General features: G+C 33.4%; 1 protein-coding gene across 5 annotated transcripts; it reads right to left on the minus strand.

Annotated features, from left to right (window-relative positions):
- Window positions 1-498: 498 nt before the first annotated feature.
- Window positions 499-19,880, minus strand: LOC128228750 (dynein intermediate chain 2, ciliary-like). Of its 5 annotated transcripts, none has more exons than XM_052940245.1 (22): window positions 19,786-19,880; window positions 17,967-18,005; window positions 15,848-15,901; window positions 15,628-15,675; window positions 14,953-15,033; window positions 14,185-14,311; window positions 13,896-13,972; window positions 13,509-13,541; window positions 12,600-12,731; window positions 11,915-12,016; window positions 11,156-11,239; window positions 9,467-9,554; window positions 8,921-9,082; window positions 8,125-8,369; window positions 7,769-7,858; window positions 7,410-7,497; window positions 7,014-7,159; window positions 5,793-5,917; window positions 5,529-5,628; window positions 4,685-4,818; window positions 4,428-4,479; window positions 499-1,039 (listed from the first exon to the last, which is right to left on the minus strand). In XM_052940245.1, exons 1-22 carry the CDS (start codon window positions 19,816-19,818, stop codon window positions 929-931), a joined length of 2,151 nt encoding a protein of 716 aa, XP_052796205.1. In that variant the 5' UTR covers window positions 19,819-19,880; the 3' UTR covers window positions 499-928. The 5 variants fall into 5 exon arrangements, with proteins under 5 accessions (XP_052796205.1, XP_052796204.1, XP_052796203.1 ...); XM_052940244.1 differs by lacking the exon at window positions 17,967-18,005 and adding an exon at window positions 18,080-18,133 and having other exon boundaries at window positions 9,467-9,551; XM_052940243.1 differs by lacking the exon at window positions 17,967-18,005 and adding an exon at window positions 18,080-18,133.
- Between the last annotated feature and the right edge of the window lie 643 nt (window positions 19,881-20,523).

Raw genomic sequence — 20,523 nt, forward strand, 5'->3', positions numbered from 1 at the left:
CTGAAAGGTTTTCTTAAATGAAATGAAGTATTTTTTTAACAATTCTTGAATGAAATAATGAACTATTGGTGTAAATATAAGGAATGAATTGCGGGGTTGATGTCATTATCGGGGATATGAACGCAATTGGGTTGGTCAAAGTACGCGTGGAGTCCTTCGGACTCCACACACATTGACCAACCCAATTGCGTTCATACCCCGATAATGACATCAACCCCGCAATTCATTACTTAAATGGAAACAAAGAAAAAAAAGCTGTTTTTTTTATGGATTTGAACTTCCTCTACATTGAAACTCTCGCACAATTGTATGTCTGTGCTAACAACATAAAAAAGGATAAATCTGAACAGTTTTCATTAGGGTTGGTCTACCTGGGTCTTTTTGATACTCCATCCTCAGGCAATCACTAGGCACTTAGTTATACCAATTATGACTGTATTATCAATTGCAGTATGAATTAAAAAAACTCCATAAAAAAACAAAGAAATACAACTGCAATGTTGCTTTTTAATTTATTGGTGTTCACATACTATCCAATAAATAAAATTGGAAATACAACATCACAGAAAATGCCAACAAATTATCAACAACAAATAAATAGATTTATACTAAGATAGTATCAACTGTCATTAGATAAAATATTGGCAGGGGTATTTTCGTATTGTTATAGCTGTGTCCATATCCAGCAAGGTCATAGTCCACGTCAGTGTACACAGCATATTTACAATTAATAACCACCTTAGGTGCTGTTCACAAATAAATTAAGCTGTATTTAGATTCGTATGATAGTATCTTTGTTTAAAGTTAGAGTATCTGATATTTCATACTACTGTAGATCCTTCAATATTCCACAGAATAAATAACAACCGAGAAGATTGAAGTTGGTTGGTATGTTATCAGCAGTACAGGCAATGGTTGGTGTTTTGCTCTAGTTCTTGCCCTCTGGGGGATCACGCACCATAAGCAAGATCTTGTCAAGTTTGGCGATCTCTGCTTGCTCACGTGCTGCCGGGTCTGGGGCTGCAACGCCCTTCTTCTCCTAAAACACAAACATTGTTTTACATAGAGCCAAGGGTACAAGTGAAGAGCAGAAGGGCGTTTGTGTCTGTTTTAAGTTTAGAGATGACAAGTTTATTCAACATACAAAACAGTTGATGAAGCTCTTGTGATGAATTTGAAATAAACAATAAAATGCCATCCTTTCCATTGTTGGAAAGAACATTAAAACTGTGACAAAAAAAACTACTCACTAAAAGACCACATCGCGAAATAACTTGTTTTCTTCCAATGCACTGTTAACCAACGTTTTTTATTGACACAAACTGATATATGATGCAGAACTCTTATTAACAATTCAGCAAACAGCACCAGTTGAACAGCAGTGGAATGGACAAAATAACTGCACATATAAGGGCCAAGGACTGCATGTTATTTGCTGCATGTTATTTGCTGTTGACTATGGAAAAAAAAACTGAAACCACCTAGGCAGGTCTACTTTAACAATTTAATTGAATTTGATAAATACTTATCATTATAGTATACATGCAGGATAATTTTGAAGTGTTGAACAATAATTATAATTAGAATAATAATAATAAAATGAATATGAATTACTAGTAGAATACCAAATATTATCCTCAATGAATCAGAAGAAAGGCAAAGTACATGTACATGTGGCTATCATGTGGCTATAAAAGGTAACTGAATTCAACTCGAGCTGTCACGGGAGTGACAAAACAAGCCACCTGGACACAGGAATTGTAGGCTTTGATAATATGCCATAACACCTGTATTTTATGGTGTAAAACATGTTAATCGTTTCATAAGTTATTATCCCAAAACCGTATTTTTGGCAAATTTTAAGTTGAAAAGGGGCTGTTTAATACCATTTTACTGTTAATAAGTTATCATCAGGAAACCAAATTTGGGCAAATACTAAGTTTTTTGTATTTAGGATGACATGGAGTAATGTTAAGGGATACAAAAGATTATTTAAATATGTCCCTTTCATGAGTCATTTTCCGGACACCTGTAATATTTTTAAGTTGAAAAGGGCAAAAAACTCCACCAATTAATAGTTTGTAATCAAAGTCAAACTTGACGTTTATCTTAGGGTGTTAAACATGTGAACAAAAATTCTTTAAATTATTGACCTTTCCATGAGTTATTGTCCAAAAAGACCGACCAACTGTATAGCTCACTCCCATATACATCCCTAAAGATTGTGTCCTACATAAAAGCGTGTTTTGCAAGTTTTAGAGGTAGGACAGTGCCTGTCGACAATACATTGTACTCACTTGGGTAAATTGGTAATCACTCGACATAATAAACAAAAGTAAGGGTAACTGTTGTTCATAAAATAATTACTTTTTTTTTAAAAATGAACAGAGAGCAATAAATTTTTATGTAATAAGTCCAAATTTTTATGTAATAAGTCCTAATAGTAAAACATTATATATTCTTTAATTTTGTTCTCATTTCTATATGTGACACTACTAACTAACCATGCAAAAGTAACAATATGTAATCGGGTATATTTTTTATCAAGAACACAGTGATCTATCTTCAAACAGAATTCAATGATAAGTGCCATCCAAAGGGAATTGTTGACTGTTGATCGTGTTCATTTCATATGAACTTTTATTTTAAAAAAATAAATAAAACATACAGGAAATCTTACTAACTGTATGTGCAAGAAAAAAGCTAATGAAAACATCATAGAGATAGTGCACTAGTTGACATGTGAATGATGTCCTTATTGACCATATAACCAACCATTCTCATCATGCATGTGATAAATCTTAGGTTGTGTTGTCATGGAACTCCATGAGCCGATAGTTTGTAAATGCCACCTGCTGTGTAAGTTGTTGGATACTTTCACAGTTTTTACCCCATAATTAACATTTTTCATTCATTGAAGTTAAAGGCTTCTTTTATCGTTTTTGATTTGGTTCTTATTTCAGAATTGCACTAAAAAAACCTATACGTTAATGACTTATGAAAGGCATTTCTGGCCATATCCAGCATAAACCAACCAGTTTCATAATATTATCAGAATGTACCTATCATTTTGACTTTGATTTCACTGTAGAATTGTATTTCATTATTTCAAGCTTCAACTTGAAGTCAATGTGTTTGGGTAGCAGGTGACATTTCTTGATTACGACCTGGGTTCCAGCAATCATACATTCCGCCAGACTTACAACAAGCCGATGATAAAGGACAGATAAGGGACTCAAACTGTCCTCCTCCTCCTCATTAGACTTGCAACAACATTATCAACATTAAAACAACGGAGTAACATTAGCAACAAATCCAGCAATGCACCATTCTTTAAAATAATTGAGAATATAATAGTTCTTTTTTAACAAAAACAATGCCATGAAAAAAAGAAAATGTGTAAATTGCTTAATATGTCAATATATATTAGACCAGATGTAATTTCAAAGAGCACAAGCATGGCAATATCTCTGAATACATAATTTACATTTTAAAGCAAATGTATAATAAACGTTACTTTCAGGCAATACTATGGTAGTGAAAATTTATATGAATTGGAAAGTCATGAATGTTAAGAAAAGGGCACCGCAAACAATTTTTATTTTTAGACATCATCATGTAAATGTGACTTATGTTCCAGGAATATCTACAAGATGTGGTTGAAGAGTGCAACATATTGTAGTGAATAATCTAATAATGCTTTATCCAATAATTTTGCATCACCACTGTTTTTTCCACCTCTTTGTGGATTGGGCCAGGGCTCTTAGAATGGTGAAAATAGAGACAAAATGCCGGAAACAGGAGAAAATTTCATACAAAGAAAAAAACAGCAAAGCCCCCTTTGAGATCTTTGGTATTAAGAATATTAAGATAAATAGGTTTCTTTTACTTATTTAATTACGATGGTGAATTTTGAGACTAAACTTCTTTAGACTTTTAGTGACTTTAAAAAAGCTGAGATTCAGCTTAATTTTCAGTTGAAAAATAACACTGTCAACTGAACATTTGCAAATGAGTTTGAAAAAGATCCATTGAAATATGAGTGAGAATATGCTTGAAGATTAAAATAATCTCAATAATAAAGGGTAAGACCCTGCTTTAAGGCCATCCCCGTAACACAACTGAATATGTGTGAAATATTGTCAAAGATGTAAATGAATGAGGAGTTGCACACAATGTAATTAGCTTACAGACAGAAGGATGAAATACATCATGACATAATTGGTTTCCCACTTGCTTATAACAAAAAAACATGTACACTTTCGGTTATAACTAACATTATCACATAATATAACTAGTCGAGAGCAGAAAATTATTAGTATCAGAAATATACAAAAGGAGTAGAAATAATTTTGATCTCTTCATTACTTTATGCACTTTCAGATAAATATCAAAAACAGTTACCCTCTCTTTCTTTCAATACTTACTTTTGGTTGTTTTCTAAGATTTGGTGAAAGTTTGCAACTGGTAACAGTTCCCCTGAAACAAAAATGACTTGTAGCAGAGATCAAGAACGCAGAAATGTTCCTGTTAACTAAATAAGGAAGTTTTGCAATATTTTGATATTTTCAAACAGTCTTAAGCAGTCATGCCAATTAACAAGAAGGTGACATACACATGTAAGAATTCTGAAGATCTGAACACTAAATCACAAACTGAGAAGGACTACAGTTGTCTATTGTACCTGTCATCTCCTACTATAACCATGGGATAGACCGGGTTAAACTCAAGGTGGGTGAGTTTGGTTTTCTTTTTCTGTGCCACCATCTGCTCACACAGCGGCTCATACTTGTTCACATTCAGATCATATACAAACAGCTGAAAATGAAATAAATGTGTAATCATTACAATTCACACTCTGTAATGGTTGTCTTAGCCAATATAAATTCCATAGTATATTGTTCTGGAAATTATATTGAAGTACAATTTTACATGGCAACTATTATCAGGTCCACACAGCAAGTACATGTATAATTAAATTAGTATATTATCATAAAAAATATAACAACAAATCACTATATCTTGACTATGTTTCAGGCTAGTATCACTTACACACGAACACATATCACTATATCGTGACTATGTATCAGGCAACTATCACTAACATGACAACATATCACTATATCGTGACTATGTTTCAGGCTAGTATCACTTACATGACAACATATCACTATATCGTGACTATGTTTCAGGCTAGTATCACTTACATATGACAACATATCACTATATCGTGACTATGTATCAGGCAACTATCACTAACATGACAACATATCACTATATCGTGACTATGTTTCAGGCTAGTATCACTTACATGACAACATATCACTATATCGTGACTATGTTTCAGGCTAGTATCACTTACATATGACAACAAATCATTATAGTATATAAAATCATGGCCCGTTCATATGTTAACACAATATTAAAACATATGGTTTTATCTTCAAATTGTGGGTAAACAGTAAAAGTTAAGGACACAAAAAGGACATATCATTAACTAAAAAAGGTAAACTGGCCACATAACATACCTTGCCATCGGCAGTGACTGCAGCAAACACAGTGGATGAGAATGGGGCCCAGGCTACGTCTCCAACAGAGTTGTTTAGATCAAAGGTGAACAGTGGCTTCCTATTAGCAATAAAACAGTTTCTCAATATCTTCATACATAGAAAATCTCACACATGTTATTATTATGTTCAATTATTTTTTACATACATAAAGAACTCACCTTCTGCTAGTATTTTTTGAAGCATAATGTCATTGTAAAGTCAAGTTTTAACTTATGAACATACTTTGCTGAGGAATCTCCTGATTCATTTTTGTCTGATGCAGATTTTGTTCCACGTTCCCAGATCTTGACCGTCCAGTCAGCACTGCATGTGACATAGATGTCGGGGTGGTATGGGTTCCAGCGAACCTGAAATATATATGGACAAAATTAATTTTACATAGTTATTTTAATTAATTTAATAAATTGTTATTCCAGGACAACAGTAATTTGATACACAATAAATGTCAGCAAAAATTATGGCTTACCTTGTATACAGCCATATTTTGCTTACCTTGTATACAGCCACATTCGGATTACCTTGTATACAGTAATGATGGAACGTGTGGAATGGGGTCCGATTTTCAAACACTAGTATACAGCCATATTTGACTTACTTTGTATACAGCCATGTTTGGCTTACCTAGTATACAGCCATGTTTGTCTTACCTAGTAAACAGCCATATTTGGCTTACCTAGTATACAGCTTTGTTTGGTACCTTGTATACAGCCATATTTGGCTTACCTTGTATACAGCCATATTTTGCTTACCTAGTATACAGCCATATTTGGCTTACCTTGTATACAGCCATATTTTGCTTACCTAGTATACAGCCATATTTGGCTTACCTAGTATACAGCCATATTTGGCTTACCTTGTATACAGCCATACTTTGCTTACCTAGTATACAGCCATATTTGGCTTACCTAGTATACAGCCATATTTTGCTTACCTAGTATATTTGGCTTACCTTGTATACAGCCATATTTTGCTTACCTTGTATACAGCCATATTTTGCTTACCTAGTATACAGCCATATTTTGCTTACCTTGTACACAGCCATATTTGGCTTACCTTGTATACAGCCATATTTGGCTTACCTTGTATACAGCCATATTTTGCTTACCTTGTATACAGCCATATTTGGCTTACCTTGTATACAGCCATATTTGGCTTACCTTGTATACAGCCATATTTGGCTTACCTTGTATACAGCCATATTTTGCTTACCTTGTATACAGCCATATTTTGCTTACCTTGTATACAGCCATATTTTGCTTACCTTGTATACAGCCATATTTGGCTTACCTTGTATACAGCCATATTTTGCTTACCTTGTATACAGCCACATTCGGCTTACCTTGTATACAGCCATATTTGGCTTACCTTGTATACAGCCATGTTTGTCTAACCTTGTATACAGCCATGTTTGGCTAACCTAGTATATGGCCATGTTTGGCTTACCTTGTATACAGCCATATTGTGTGCATCCATGGAGTCAAGGAACTGGCTGCTGTATGCCTTTGAGCATGTGTGGATCTTGCCCTCCTCTGTCCCCACCACAAACAGGTAGTCGTTCTTACGGTGGAAGTCAAAGGCAGTGCCACAACCTGTTCACATGCACACATTTATATACATATCTGATACATGACTAAAGCTTTTGTTGCAATCTTTCAGAAATTCTTAACAGATTCTTATCAATACACTGAATAAACATATTTAAACAATGACAACAAATAATCACATTAATTAATTGTAAATTTCCAAATATAAAATATATAGCCAAGAAAACTTTAATAAAAAGGCAGCGTAGTTATAAGTCTTTCAATAATGAAGATAGAACACTTGACATGGGCTCACCTATAGTGCTTATCTTTGTACCATCTGGACCTTCAGCTGGGGCGTCAGGTAAGGCGAGCTTGATCACATCTTGGAATGTCAACTCATTCTACAACACACACATTAGTTGAAATGACAAGCAAAAGCTTAAAGAAAGCATAAACCTCTATCAGAGTATTAACCTAGTGAAGACAAACAACAAAACAAACAAAAATATACATCATTCATTTTTAAAGAATGCTTTTTATAAAACAAAATTCAAAACAGAATGTTAACTCACCCTTAACTTCCTACAATTCTCTAAGAACCATTGATAATAAGTTTTCTGAAGTATGGTACTTCCACAGACAATAAAGCCATAAAAAAGCTGGCATGCTTACCTTAAGTATGGTCCAGTGTGCGATTCGGCCATCGGAGGAGATGGAATAGAAGTTGTGGTTGTTTTCAAGGTCATCCTTCTGCCAGCGAACCTGATATTAAGACAAGTCATTCATGACCAAATAATTACCCCTTTGTATTGTCTTAACTACATTGGTACTGAAAACCACTGTTGTGGATGTGCCTCAAATCGTATACCTTTGTATGAGAATTTTACAGACAGTTAGCTAAAGATATTCATTTTCTTTACCTTAGATCACTTAACCATTAGTCTTCAACCTAAAAGTCCATCAATTAAATACAGAAAACAAAATATTATGTGCAATATTACTTCTAGATTTCAGTTTGAAGAGCCTACCTGCCAGACCGGGTCAGTGTGTTTGCCATTCTTGGCCGTGCATCTATGGACTGGTCCATCCTTCTTCTGTACATTGTACACACCTACGCTGCCATCATAGAAACCCACGGCCACCATATATGGGTGCTCTGGGTGCACATCAAGGCACATAACTCCGCTGTCGGTCTCAAAAATGTGCTCAGGGAAAGAGGGGTTCTTAAGGGAATAGAACAAGATCATGCCATTTCCCTGCTTCATGAAGTCATCTGAAAGTTGTATTTTCAACAGTGAGAAAAAACTTGGTTTATTATGTGCTATCCATTGGATTATAGACAAGAGCTGTCACAGAGACAGCGCGCTCGACTCTTCCGCCGCTTTTCAGTGTATGGATTGAAAAGTTTTGGCAAAACATGCATGGATCACTGTTAGATTAGATTTCAATGCAATACATAACGTGCATAAAAGTTTCAAAGCCATATGTCAAAAAAATTATTACTCGGGGATATAATTGATATCTTAGTGTTATCATGCACTGTTATTTTAACCAAAAGCTGGGACAAACAACCAATGATTTCCTGAATGGCTTGACGTCATCAAAATTTTAGGGCACTTTTGCAACTAAAGATGAATTGACACCCTTTTAATGTCAGTTTAACTGACTGAGAAAATAATATATTTCTGATTTTGGACCCAAAATTTCCGTGATTGCATCCCTAATTTTGGTGTTCAATGCAGCTTCAACACAAATTAAGGTAAGGTATTTTACATTAAAGTATTTCTGCTCAATGAAAGTGTTCTTATGTTTGACAATACTTACAGGATCCAAAGGAGACAGCGAACAGGTCTCTGTATTTTGGGTTCCAGCAAAGGGAGGTCACAGCAAGCTTCTTCGCTTTCTCAAATGAGAATCTCCACAGTGGGAGGAGTGTTCCTTCATTGTCACGGTACTCATCGGACGGATCCTCCCAGTACTTGAAATCTACATGACAGATGCACATTTAACAAGTTGTTGTTGCTATATTTTGACACTGAACTTCTATCAAATGTTGTTATTTTTATTTTGTGAGCACATGTGAAACGAACAAGGATCTTAAATCATTCATCATTTTTTGTGTTAACAACTATCAATTTCATTACTTATTGATTGGTAAATTACATGAGAAACACACAAATTTCAGACTGGGCTTAGTGAAATTGCTATGTTACTGTTTTATTAAAAATCATGGAATTTTAATGGAAAAGTAATTTTTCCAGGATTTTTTTTTTATTTTTTTACGAATTTTGGCAAATCTTTTGTAAGATTTGTTTAAGGACTTGTAGAGCTGCTGGAAAGCTTGCAATAACTAAAGCAAGCTATATGTACCTTGAGCAATATCATCGTATGTGTTCTGGTTAACCATTCTCTCCACGATCTTGGAAGCTTTTGAAATGCGTGACACGTCATCACCCTGTAGAACAAACAAAGGAAAACTGAAACATGAGTCATGGAATACATCTTACTAAATATATTTTTGGTCACATAGCAAAACACGTGGAAATAGAATGTATGCTGTATGCTAGAAGGTTAAGAAATATCTATTGCAGATATGTCAAATGATATTATCGCTGAGTCTTGTGTTAATTTTGTTACAAAATCTGTATTTCTAAGAAAACTCTTGCTTATTTCAAACATAAAAGTAAACGCTTACTTGATGCATTTGCTTACTAGCAAATTTTAAGATAATGTAAACAAGAAATTGCAATTGATTAAGCTTAACATCTGTATATGTCAACAAATTTGAAAAAAAAATGAAATAGACCCATAGTATTTTTAATTGTATAAAAGACATTAGTAGAAGTTTGTTTAACAAGCAGAATGCTTCTGAAGTTGAAATGTTAAGCAAATTACTAGTGACGCAGAAATCAGTTTGAATTGAACAGACCAAAGCCAGAAATTAGACTGAATCTGATCACTGACACTGATGGGAGGGTAATGGAGTATGGTTGTTTAGATGATCACTGACACTGAAGGGAGGGTAATGGAGTATGGTTGTTTAGATGCAGGTGTTCAAAAATGATTGTTTGTTACAATTTCTGTCGATATATTGAAAACACACTGTACAGGTTAGGCAGGGTTCATTGTACTTTTATACACAAACTATTAGTTTCAGTGCTAAGGAAAGACATTGAAGAAGCAAATGTTTGCTTGTGTTTTTTATCATGCAGCAAAAACTGCCATTCTTTAATTACCACCGGCAACAGTGCTTTGCCAAAAAGTTCAAATGTTAATTGGAGAGCACTATATACATTCCATGAGGGAAACAGTATTATAGGCACTTGCATAACCAAAAATATGTTAAGTCCAATAAACAAATATGAAGGTTGTTAATGTATAAGTTATCTTAAATCAGGAACAAGACCAGTTAGATCAGGTTGGCAACATTGATCTTATATTACCTGCTGTAGAGTTTTAAAGGAATAAAGGGAGTTGAGTTATTTTTCATTTAAAGCTTACAAGGTGAATATATTTAATCGTCACTAATTATGATCCTCATATTCTTAAGAACTGAACTAAACCTAAAGAATTTTTTATATTTTCAGTACTGTTACAAAACAACATAAGAAATATATGTCAGTATATTGTTCTGTAATTCATAATTTTTACAACTTTTAAAGCGAGTATTTTCTCTTGGACTTACCTGCTGTAATAAAAAAAGAAGAAAAAAAAGATTAGTGAGAGAAACATAAAAAATCAATGTTAATATTTTACATGCCACTAAGAACAATTTAACTGTATTCTTTAACACAGGATTTAAATATCATCAACCAATTGGAATTGACACAAAGAAAGGGTTATAAACCAAGCTTTATTTATGGGGAGACAATTACATACGAGTGCAAGCAGCCATTATGACACAGACCTACGTAACCTTGAAAGGTTCCATTTTGCAACCATCAGGCTGTTCCTGGACTACCGGTAACCAGGCTGAACAGCATTTACCAAAGTCACAAAGTTATGAAATGTTGCAGGTCCTTACTCGTCCAGTAATGGTGAGGTGTTTGCATGACTTACCGAAGTCTCAGTAATGGTGAGGCGTTTGCGTGACTTCTCCTCCTCCTTTCTTCCTGGGATCACCTTTTTCTCCTTGTTCTTTTCCTGAGCAATACATAAGCAAAACATGACAAATCTATACCACTAACATACAAAAAACTAATGAAAAATAATGGCATAATATTTTAGTCAATTCTCTACACCTATCTCTAAGTTTGTTGAACTTTCAATGTTCATCCATTGAAAGTTCATTGACTTCGATTCTGGCCAAACTCCAGTTATTTCTCAATCTCAAACTCAGCTTTTTTTTCCACATTACAACATGACATTTTTCACAATTACTAATGTTTTTTTTTATTTTTGAAAGTTAAATCTCTTGAGCATTATGTTAATAAACAGCAATGCTCAATATTCTAAACAGACATATTTCTAGAGCACAAAATGTACTTAAGTATGAACTCAAAAATAAGAAAATGGACCTAGTAAAGTACCAATTTTTGCTCTATAATTACTTTTCATGAAAACATAATCTATGAGAGAAAGTGCTTAAAACAGATTCAAGCATTTAAATCATATCCTACCACTATGTGATAAAATGAGCTGAGACTGAGAATTGACTTCAGGTTTTTAATGATATTGGGGCCTTGTACTCAACGAATAAAGGTCACAAATCTATATAAATTTTTGTGTACTAGAAAAATAGTAAGCTGCATAAATATCTAAGAGTCAATTGACCTATAAGCATCTGAACCTGGAAGTCAGGGATAGGCTAGCTCTGACCTGTTTCTCAAAGTCCTCTTGGTAGGCATCAAAGATCTCCCATTGTGTGACATTTGAGGAGAACACAGCACGTGGTGGTGGTTCTGTCGCTGTTCCCCTCTCCTGCAAAGCCAAAGGTCTGATGTTAGAAGCATGTCTTTTATTTTACTTCAAGAAACATTTCATCATTTAGGTATATAATAATGCAATTATATCAAATTCAAAGACCATAAAAAACAAATCTGAATATGGCAGGGTCAATGTTTAATCATGACAAAATGTTTGCAAACTAGTAAGAGAAAACATATTGCATGAATCTGTACATTTTTTTTTATTCTCATAGACTAACCGTGTTGACCATTTTTTATTTTTTGTCTTAAAATGAGCAAATTTTTGCGTGAATGTCTTGAACCAGTGATATAAGAAGGCTGACTAAAGATTAGATCGCAGCTTTTCATCTTTAGGTAAAAAAATTGTTGCTTTATGGCTAAAAGCGTTTCTAACGCTTTATGTAAAATCAAACTTTTCCGCACGTTTTTAATCAATTGAGATCTGTTTTATTGTGAGTTATCTTGCATGACTAATTTTGAAGACATGTACACTAACATCGGCTTAGACAAAACTAAATGTCAAAACCTTCAATTAGTGAGAGTGCAGCTCTAAAGTGCCAAAAGGCACTGAATTTTCAGGTGAGAGGGGCACTTACCCTATAAGGGTTGTTGTATGTCTGTGAGGCCCGTTCACTGTAGTTGAACTGGTTGGTGAGTTTCCGTGAGGCACCTCCGGCTGCTTGTGCGGGGGCTGGAGTCACAGCATCCTCTCTCTGCTCATCCTTGGCCTGCATGGGATATTTGACATGGGATGGTTAGGAATTTACATTAATACAAAAAAGCATGTGTTCCACTGCAAAAGTGGAATAGGCTAATTGTTACAATCAAGGTAAGATCATCTAGAAAAATTGGTTCAAAGACATTAAATTGGCTGATGGGAACCATGTTAAATTGAAAAAAAGTACATAAGAAAAATAAATTTGCCATATTGCATACAAACATAAACAAAAGTTAGCTACTGTTGACAAGCAATGCATGTTCACAACAGTGACACTGAGTCTAATATCTGTAATACAAAAAATATTTTGCCGGAAATGTCCAATACTTATTTTAAACAAAATGCTTTACTACTGATAAGCAATCACAAGTGAAAAAACAACAATAATTTGCTACAAATACAATGCAGTGTTTCAGTCAAATAAAAGCAATAAAATAGATATATTTAAAAGACATTTCATTCTCCATGTAATGAAAAAGGTCACTGAAAAAGAAGGTGCAGAATTGAAACTTGGAGTGCAGTATTGGTGAACAACATACATTCACTTTTATGCAAACAGAATTCGTAAACATTGTCATCAAGCCCTGTTAAAATCTACAAGCAGAATCAATGGATTGTATTTGTAAATGTTGTATTTAGAGATTTGATTAATACAGGATCAGCCAAAATTGTGGCGTAACAGTTTAGAGCCCAACCATGACAGTTAAGAGCCCAGATATGACAACAGACTAATTTTCTGCTTGTAGATTACAGAAAATAGTGAAAGCATTGGCTACAGTATTGTCACCTCATCCATGTCTGCTTCCTGCACGGGGGATTGCTACCAGGTAAATACACCAACAGTTACCCAAAGAAATTGAATTTTGAACACCACACACAAAATAGCAATCATAAATCAATTTTTTATCTTAGCAGACAGATTTTCCATTATCTATGTTATTTGAGTAGCAACTTTACAATGCTATTAAAGTTTAAAATTTCAAGACATGAATCAAGGCACCGGTAGTCTCCCCTGCTTTACTTTATCTGGCTAATGCCCGCCTCTACTAAGAAGTTCATCTAATTAGTGTCCTTGCATACATTATATATATATATATATATATATATATATATATATATATATATATATATATATATCCTTATCCTTCTCTCCTACCCAAACTATATAGCATACCTCCTCTTTGGCCTCCTCTCCCTCAGCACCAGCGGAAGGGGCCTCTCCTGCCTCACTTACTGCGTGCTCACTGTGAGCTGAAAATATCCCAACCACAGGTCTTTTTAAATTGTGGTCTTTTTAAATCTCCATGGAACACATTCAACCAGACAACTTGCATAATAAACACAACGTAAATATAATACATTCATATCTTGTAACTGTATTGGTATGTGTTATTGATACTTGGTTGTCATGAATTCGACTGCAAAGACATCTTCAACCTTGATAAATAATGACAAAAACTAACCCTCAGGAACCCCCATTTTGGCCTGCTGCCTCTGTGCCTCATCCGAGTCTTTGTGGATCATGTTGCCATCCAGGGCAAAGTGGATCGCCAGCTGGTCCACACTTGATGTCTGCTTGTACTGCTTCTCCTAAAAACACACAATACATAACTGGTTTTGAACTATTTTCCGAGACTTTACTCCATTTTGTAGTCACCTTCAACTCTTTCGGTGCAGCGACGTGTGTCAGAACAATTTGCCGCTCATCATAATATTCACTATTCATTGGCAAACGAATGAAAAAAAGAAGAAAAATTTCAACTATTCGCCTTTTTTGCGTCCATTGTACAAAAAACACTCCTGTTTGTCATTTCAGTACGGCATATAATTTGGCTTTATGAATGGATTCCGACTCTAGGTTGCAGTTTAAATATTGAACAAGGTAATCAGATTATTATTGCTTTATTGTTTTTGTCTTCTATTTTCAGTTGATAACTGGCATGAAAGAAAAATCATAATATAGTGTTTTTTTATGACTATAGAATGTGGAAGTGTGAGAAAACCCCAAATATGTCTACAGTGTGTATAATAAGTTCTGTTATGATCAGAATTTTACCTAATACATAGATAATAAAACATGGTTAAGTCAGTATACAGGTAGTCTTCTAATCTAAGTTGGTGTAATTATATAATGCTTAATAGCTCTTGTACTCAAGTAAAGATGTGAATCTACCAGTTTTACAATGGTGCAACCACCATAAATATTAAAAATGAGTTTAATTTGCATTTACCTTGAAGCTGTATCTGACGATATTCTGTGGGGCATGAGGGTTGTTGGCTGTCAGAATACGTGTGAACTCCTCCTTCAGCTCCTGTGGGTGCGGACATGTTCATATGTTACTTAACACCAAGTGAAGGAACCTGCACCTTAGGTTTAAAAACTGGTACTTAGTTTAAGAATAATAAAGTTTATTGTCAAACATAATATATGCATTTATATGAATAAATAAATTATATCAAAGGTACTATGATATATTTTCCACTTTATATATGCTGATTTCTACATAAAAAATAACACATGACTGTGTATTCAAATAAATTTGAGAAGTGCTGCAAAGCAAACACAAGTGCTCATCTGTTGTTGTGTTTTTACATTTCAACAAGGGGCATAACTCATCAATTATTAAAATGAGAGCTATGGGCCTGGCTGCACATGTACACATTGTGTCTAGCAATATTCATTGTACCATGTTTCATTTAAAAACAGTGAACTGTTGTTGAGTTAGCGCCATGTTTTTTTTTTAACAATGTCACCAATGACGACATCAAGGCTATGACAATATCTTGTTTTTTGTAGGAAAGCAGACAAGCTTATAAATTAACAACTTTCATATAAATATAGTTGAAAGTGATTTCTAATAATTAAAAAATGAGAAGTTAATGCAGAGGTGTATATCGCCACCTACCTGTTCTGAAAGGTCCAGCTGGTCATCTGGTTTCACCAGCGTCTTGGTCTGAAACATAACAATCATTTAGGTAATATAATAGATACAATTATTTATATATAAAAGTACTATATATAAATTACGAAATGGTACAAAATAAAATGATATTTATACAAAGGAGTGAAACACTGACATAATCAATTCTTAAACATTAGCTAGCAAATAATATATGAATACTTACATTCACCCATTCATCATTGTCCGTGCCATCAATGTCTGTCATGTCATCACCATCCTGTCAAACACAAAGTCTTCATGAGCAATACACAGCTGGTTCATTCAGAGGGTTAGATTATAGTAACAACTTTTACGCTTACTATTATTTAAATAAATCTTTAAACTGCATTTTATTAAGTATGATTGGATTTAATTAATTTTGCACTAGATTTCACATTTAATATTACATATTGAAAATATAATATGAGAATGTTTGGTTCTTTCACCAGGCAAGTTCTAGATCCGCCAGCTATCTACAATTTCCTCTTGAGTTAACTTTAACTAATATTTCACTGGCAAACACAACAATACGCAAAACTAAAATGAATATTACTGTTGCAAAACTTGAACACAGACAGGACATTTTTATACAGGTACGTGTTACTGACACATTTAGAATATCTTTTTGTCAAAAAAAACAGCAACACAAACACTAAAAGCATAAATTAAAGACAAACAATCATAAACTGTAACATATAAAACCATCTTTGTTGCAAAATGAAAAATGCTTCTTTTTTAATGATGCTTGTTCATCTGGAAGTTCTTTTAGACAAAAACGAACAGTTGCAAAAACCTAACACCAAACAAGCTGCCCAGGACTGTGTGCAATTAAAACTCTACGGGGGTGTCACTGCTCTCTTTATTTTTAAAGGTAACACAATCAAAGCATTGAATTGATTCCAAAATGCTTCAAAAGTTTCTGAGTTGCAAAATAAAATAAGAAAAAACTTAGGCTTATGTGAAGTGTTTCATGTAACAAGATAATCTAGGTTATAAACCAATACTCGTGATTTGGTATAATCATCCACACAAGATTTTAGCAGAAATATCATTAACAGACCAGAATTGGACTGGAAAGCAAGTATTTGTTACTAAAATGTCAGAGTTTTTTTGACAGGTAAATTGTTTAAACTGGTCCCAATTTCTCAAAAAAATCATAAGTCTCTTGTAACAGGATTAAGCTAAGCTAGTTTTGTTTTGGTATATTTTGTGTTATATCAACACACTTAAGAGTTCTTGTTATTTAAAAAAAAAGATCTTTATTATAATCATGATAATCTTATTTTTTTCTAGTAAAATCATGATTAAGTTAAAAATTTGGCTTAATGAAATAAGCTACTTAAGCACCATGTACCCTTCAGAACATTCAAGAAATTTGGGCCTGGACTTTTATTCAAAATTTATGTCAAATGAAAGTAAGCAATATATTACAAATTTACATTTGGAAACTAAATTGAATTATTTTCACTTATTAATTTTTAATGATTTTTGTTTGCAATTATTTTGGGCATACATAAGTATATACACTGTATTACTAATACAAAAAGCTCTTAGCATTTTCCACATTAAAGATAAAAATACTTGAGAAAAAAATGTTTCACTTATGGTTGGAAAACTGTACTGATGATTACAATTTCATGAACCAAATTAGTACATTTTGAAATACACAAATTAAAATTCAATAATTTTGATATATGTACACAAATTACTTACTTATTAAATGCCCTTTTAGGCTTGGTGAAGAAAAAACGCTTTTTCATTGTCGCACATTTCAAAAATAATATAACACTAGATAATCAAATCTGATGAAGGCACTCTGACTGTATGGATAGTATGTGCAAAAGTGTACAAATGAATATGTGACGTTAGGACATTTACATAATAAAATCTTACTTACAAATATTAAGAAAAAGACTAATTGTTATTGTTTGAGAGTATTTCCTTTTTTCATTAACTACCATATTGAAACAGTGAAAATTAGGCAAGGATTAACTGATTAATAACAGGTATGTAAATATTTGACAATGCTCTTCACTTATATGAACTCTTAAGTTATTGAATCATGTCCTTGACAACATAGTATACAACAGTTTACATCACCCACTACCCTCGTATTTGAAACTATACTCTTGCACAAAACTCTTATTTATGTGATATTTAAGTAATGATAACTTAGAGAAATATAAAATAGTAAAAATGAAATACAACAAACGTATTGAATAAGTGTTTGATGACTGAAATAGCAAAGCACACCCCAGCAGAGAAACTGCACACAGAATGTCCTAGGGAAACACAGGTCTTACCTTCGCCTTTGGGCGTGTAGGTTTGGCCTTAGCCGGTGCCTGATGAGAACAAAATGTGACACATTATTTATTGGTGTTCACTTAAATATCAATGCAAGTAGAATGTAACTTACACGAATTCTGGTTTGCCTTCTTTTCATCATGTTAGCTACTCCTGACATGCCCTCCTAAAGTTGAAAGAGGCATATTTTATACTTTTTCTTTAAAGGGACTCCCTCACAGATTTTATTTAGTTTTTTTAAACTTTGTTCCAAATATTTATTTTACTTTTATGAACAAAACTAAAATGCAACCAGCAGATATAGAACTTTGTACATCCAAAACTTAAACTACTTAATTTCCGATAACTGGTATTACTGATGCTTTTCGACAAGATAGGGCAATTTTCATTATATTTTAAAATAACTATTAACAAAAGAGCCTCTAGTTTGAGCAATCGAAAACAAGCATTTTGTTCACATTTCATACAAAATTGATTTTTTCGTTGTCTGACCCTATAAAATGTGAATGAGTCCTTTTAAGCATTTTTTTCAAAAGTAACAACATTTAAAACAATATGGTAAAGAATATCTGGAATACAGAATATAGCACCATGCACGAGATATTTCTTGTATTGACAACTTGAAATATCAAACATCAGAATGTTTGGGCTGGAATGGTGACTTGATAACTTGATAAATTTTGTCCAACATCATGAGTTTTCTACAGTAACTTATCCTATCATTTACATGTATTTATGATTAAGTTCTTGACTACATGATGTATTTTTTTCGATTGGAATGAACTTTGGACGAGGAGTAGCTGAAATATAAGAACATGGCATAAAGTATGGTTGAATTGTTTATATGTAAATATAAATTTCAATAACGCTTTTACCATTTTGTGAAGTCACGTGTGTCAATTTTATTATTGTAATTAAGCTACTGACAGATATCTGGAGCAAATAATTAGCATGGCTTATAACCACTGCAGTACATGAACATTCATTAATAAATTAAAAGCAAGTGTTATGGACACAACAAATCTTCAAATACCAAAAATCTCCTGGCATCTTTTGTATGTTTCACATTCGGTAAATCTGGTTTTGGGTTGAGCCTGAAGCAGGCTAGTTCAAATTTCTTAAACTTTTCTTTTGCTCATAAGGCTTCCATCATGTCTAAATATGATGCTCATTTAAACTGTACACATTTGTTGCCAAAATTGGGTTTGCTGGAAATTTTAGTATATCGCTTATTTTTCATCAAAATCATCTTTTGGAACGAGAAATATGGAATGCAAACAATGATATATATAAATACCAATTAAACTTGTCTTAAATCCAGATAATTTCAACACACATTAAGATGTGTGTAGGCCAATGCCTGGATGACTATGTCACATGGGACCTGACTCAGCATATAAACAATTATTAAATAACTCCATATAATCACAGGTAGAACTGGGTACACTTAATGGTGATTTATATTAAACATGTAATTAAAACAGTCATCCAAATTAGACTATAGAATCAACAAGCCTGAATTCTAACATAACTGGTTGGCTACCGCTGTACAAAGTCTAACAATTTTGAGAATTAATAGTTCCTGCTAATTTCAACCAGTATCAAGATTTTCTAAAATTTGTTAAATTCTGATCATGGTCAATTAGGCAGAAACCATTTTGGGTTAATGCAAAATTTTGTAAATTACTTTAAAATCTATTTTGATTTTTGTTGTTTTATTTTAATTAAACATATGAACAATGCTATTGAATAAAACAAGTTGCAGTTAAAGATCTCCCATTTAATTTCTGAAAATATAATGATTTGTTATTAAATTACCGGCTTTCCTTTGCCCAGTTTTGCTGGTGGCATTTTTGAGATCTTTCCCAAACTTCTGTTTACAACTAGTAATGGCCGACTAAGTTGCTATAGACAACAATGTGACTGGTATTGAACGGAAAGAAAAATCAACGACAAGTTAATGTAGTGCGCCTGTGCGACTATCGCTCAATATTTATGGTTACGGGCCACTAATTAATGTCTTTATACATTTCAAGTAAAATAGGCTATCTTCAGACAGACAAGATAGAAGTATAAGGAAATTGCATACAACACCTTACAATTGTTAATTAAAGTATAATAATAAAAAATACATTAATTGTCGGCCCTTATATCATTTATACTGTAACCGCTGTGCTCGGGTGATTTACGACCACCCTCGGTTCGGTTCAGGGTATGTCAATGCTGGGAGTTCAAGGAGGGAAAAAATGACTGCACGTTTCTTTGACCAATTATCATAATTTTGTTGATAGTTTCTATATGCCATTGCTTTTGCAGTATTTTTTTTTTTGATTCAAAAGAAACAGTATTTGACATAATATTTAATTCTTCGCAATTATGATCTCATTTAATTATATGTTTTCAAAAGAAGGTAATGTCAGAATTCTCAACTACAGGGACAACTCCGCGTTTTGCTACACTCGCCATTAAAGAACAAATACGCCAGTATCCTGATGCATTTTGATGCCAATACTGTGAAGTTCCATGCTTTTATTTTGTATCACTCATATTTAACAT

Source organism: Mya arenaria, chromosome 3 (assembly GCF_026914265.1).
Source record: "Mya arenaria isolate MELC-2E11 chromosome 3, ASM2691426v1".
Lineage (NCBI taxonomy): Eukaryota > Metazoa > Mollusca > Bivalvia > Myida > Myidae > Mya > Mya arenaria.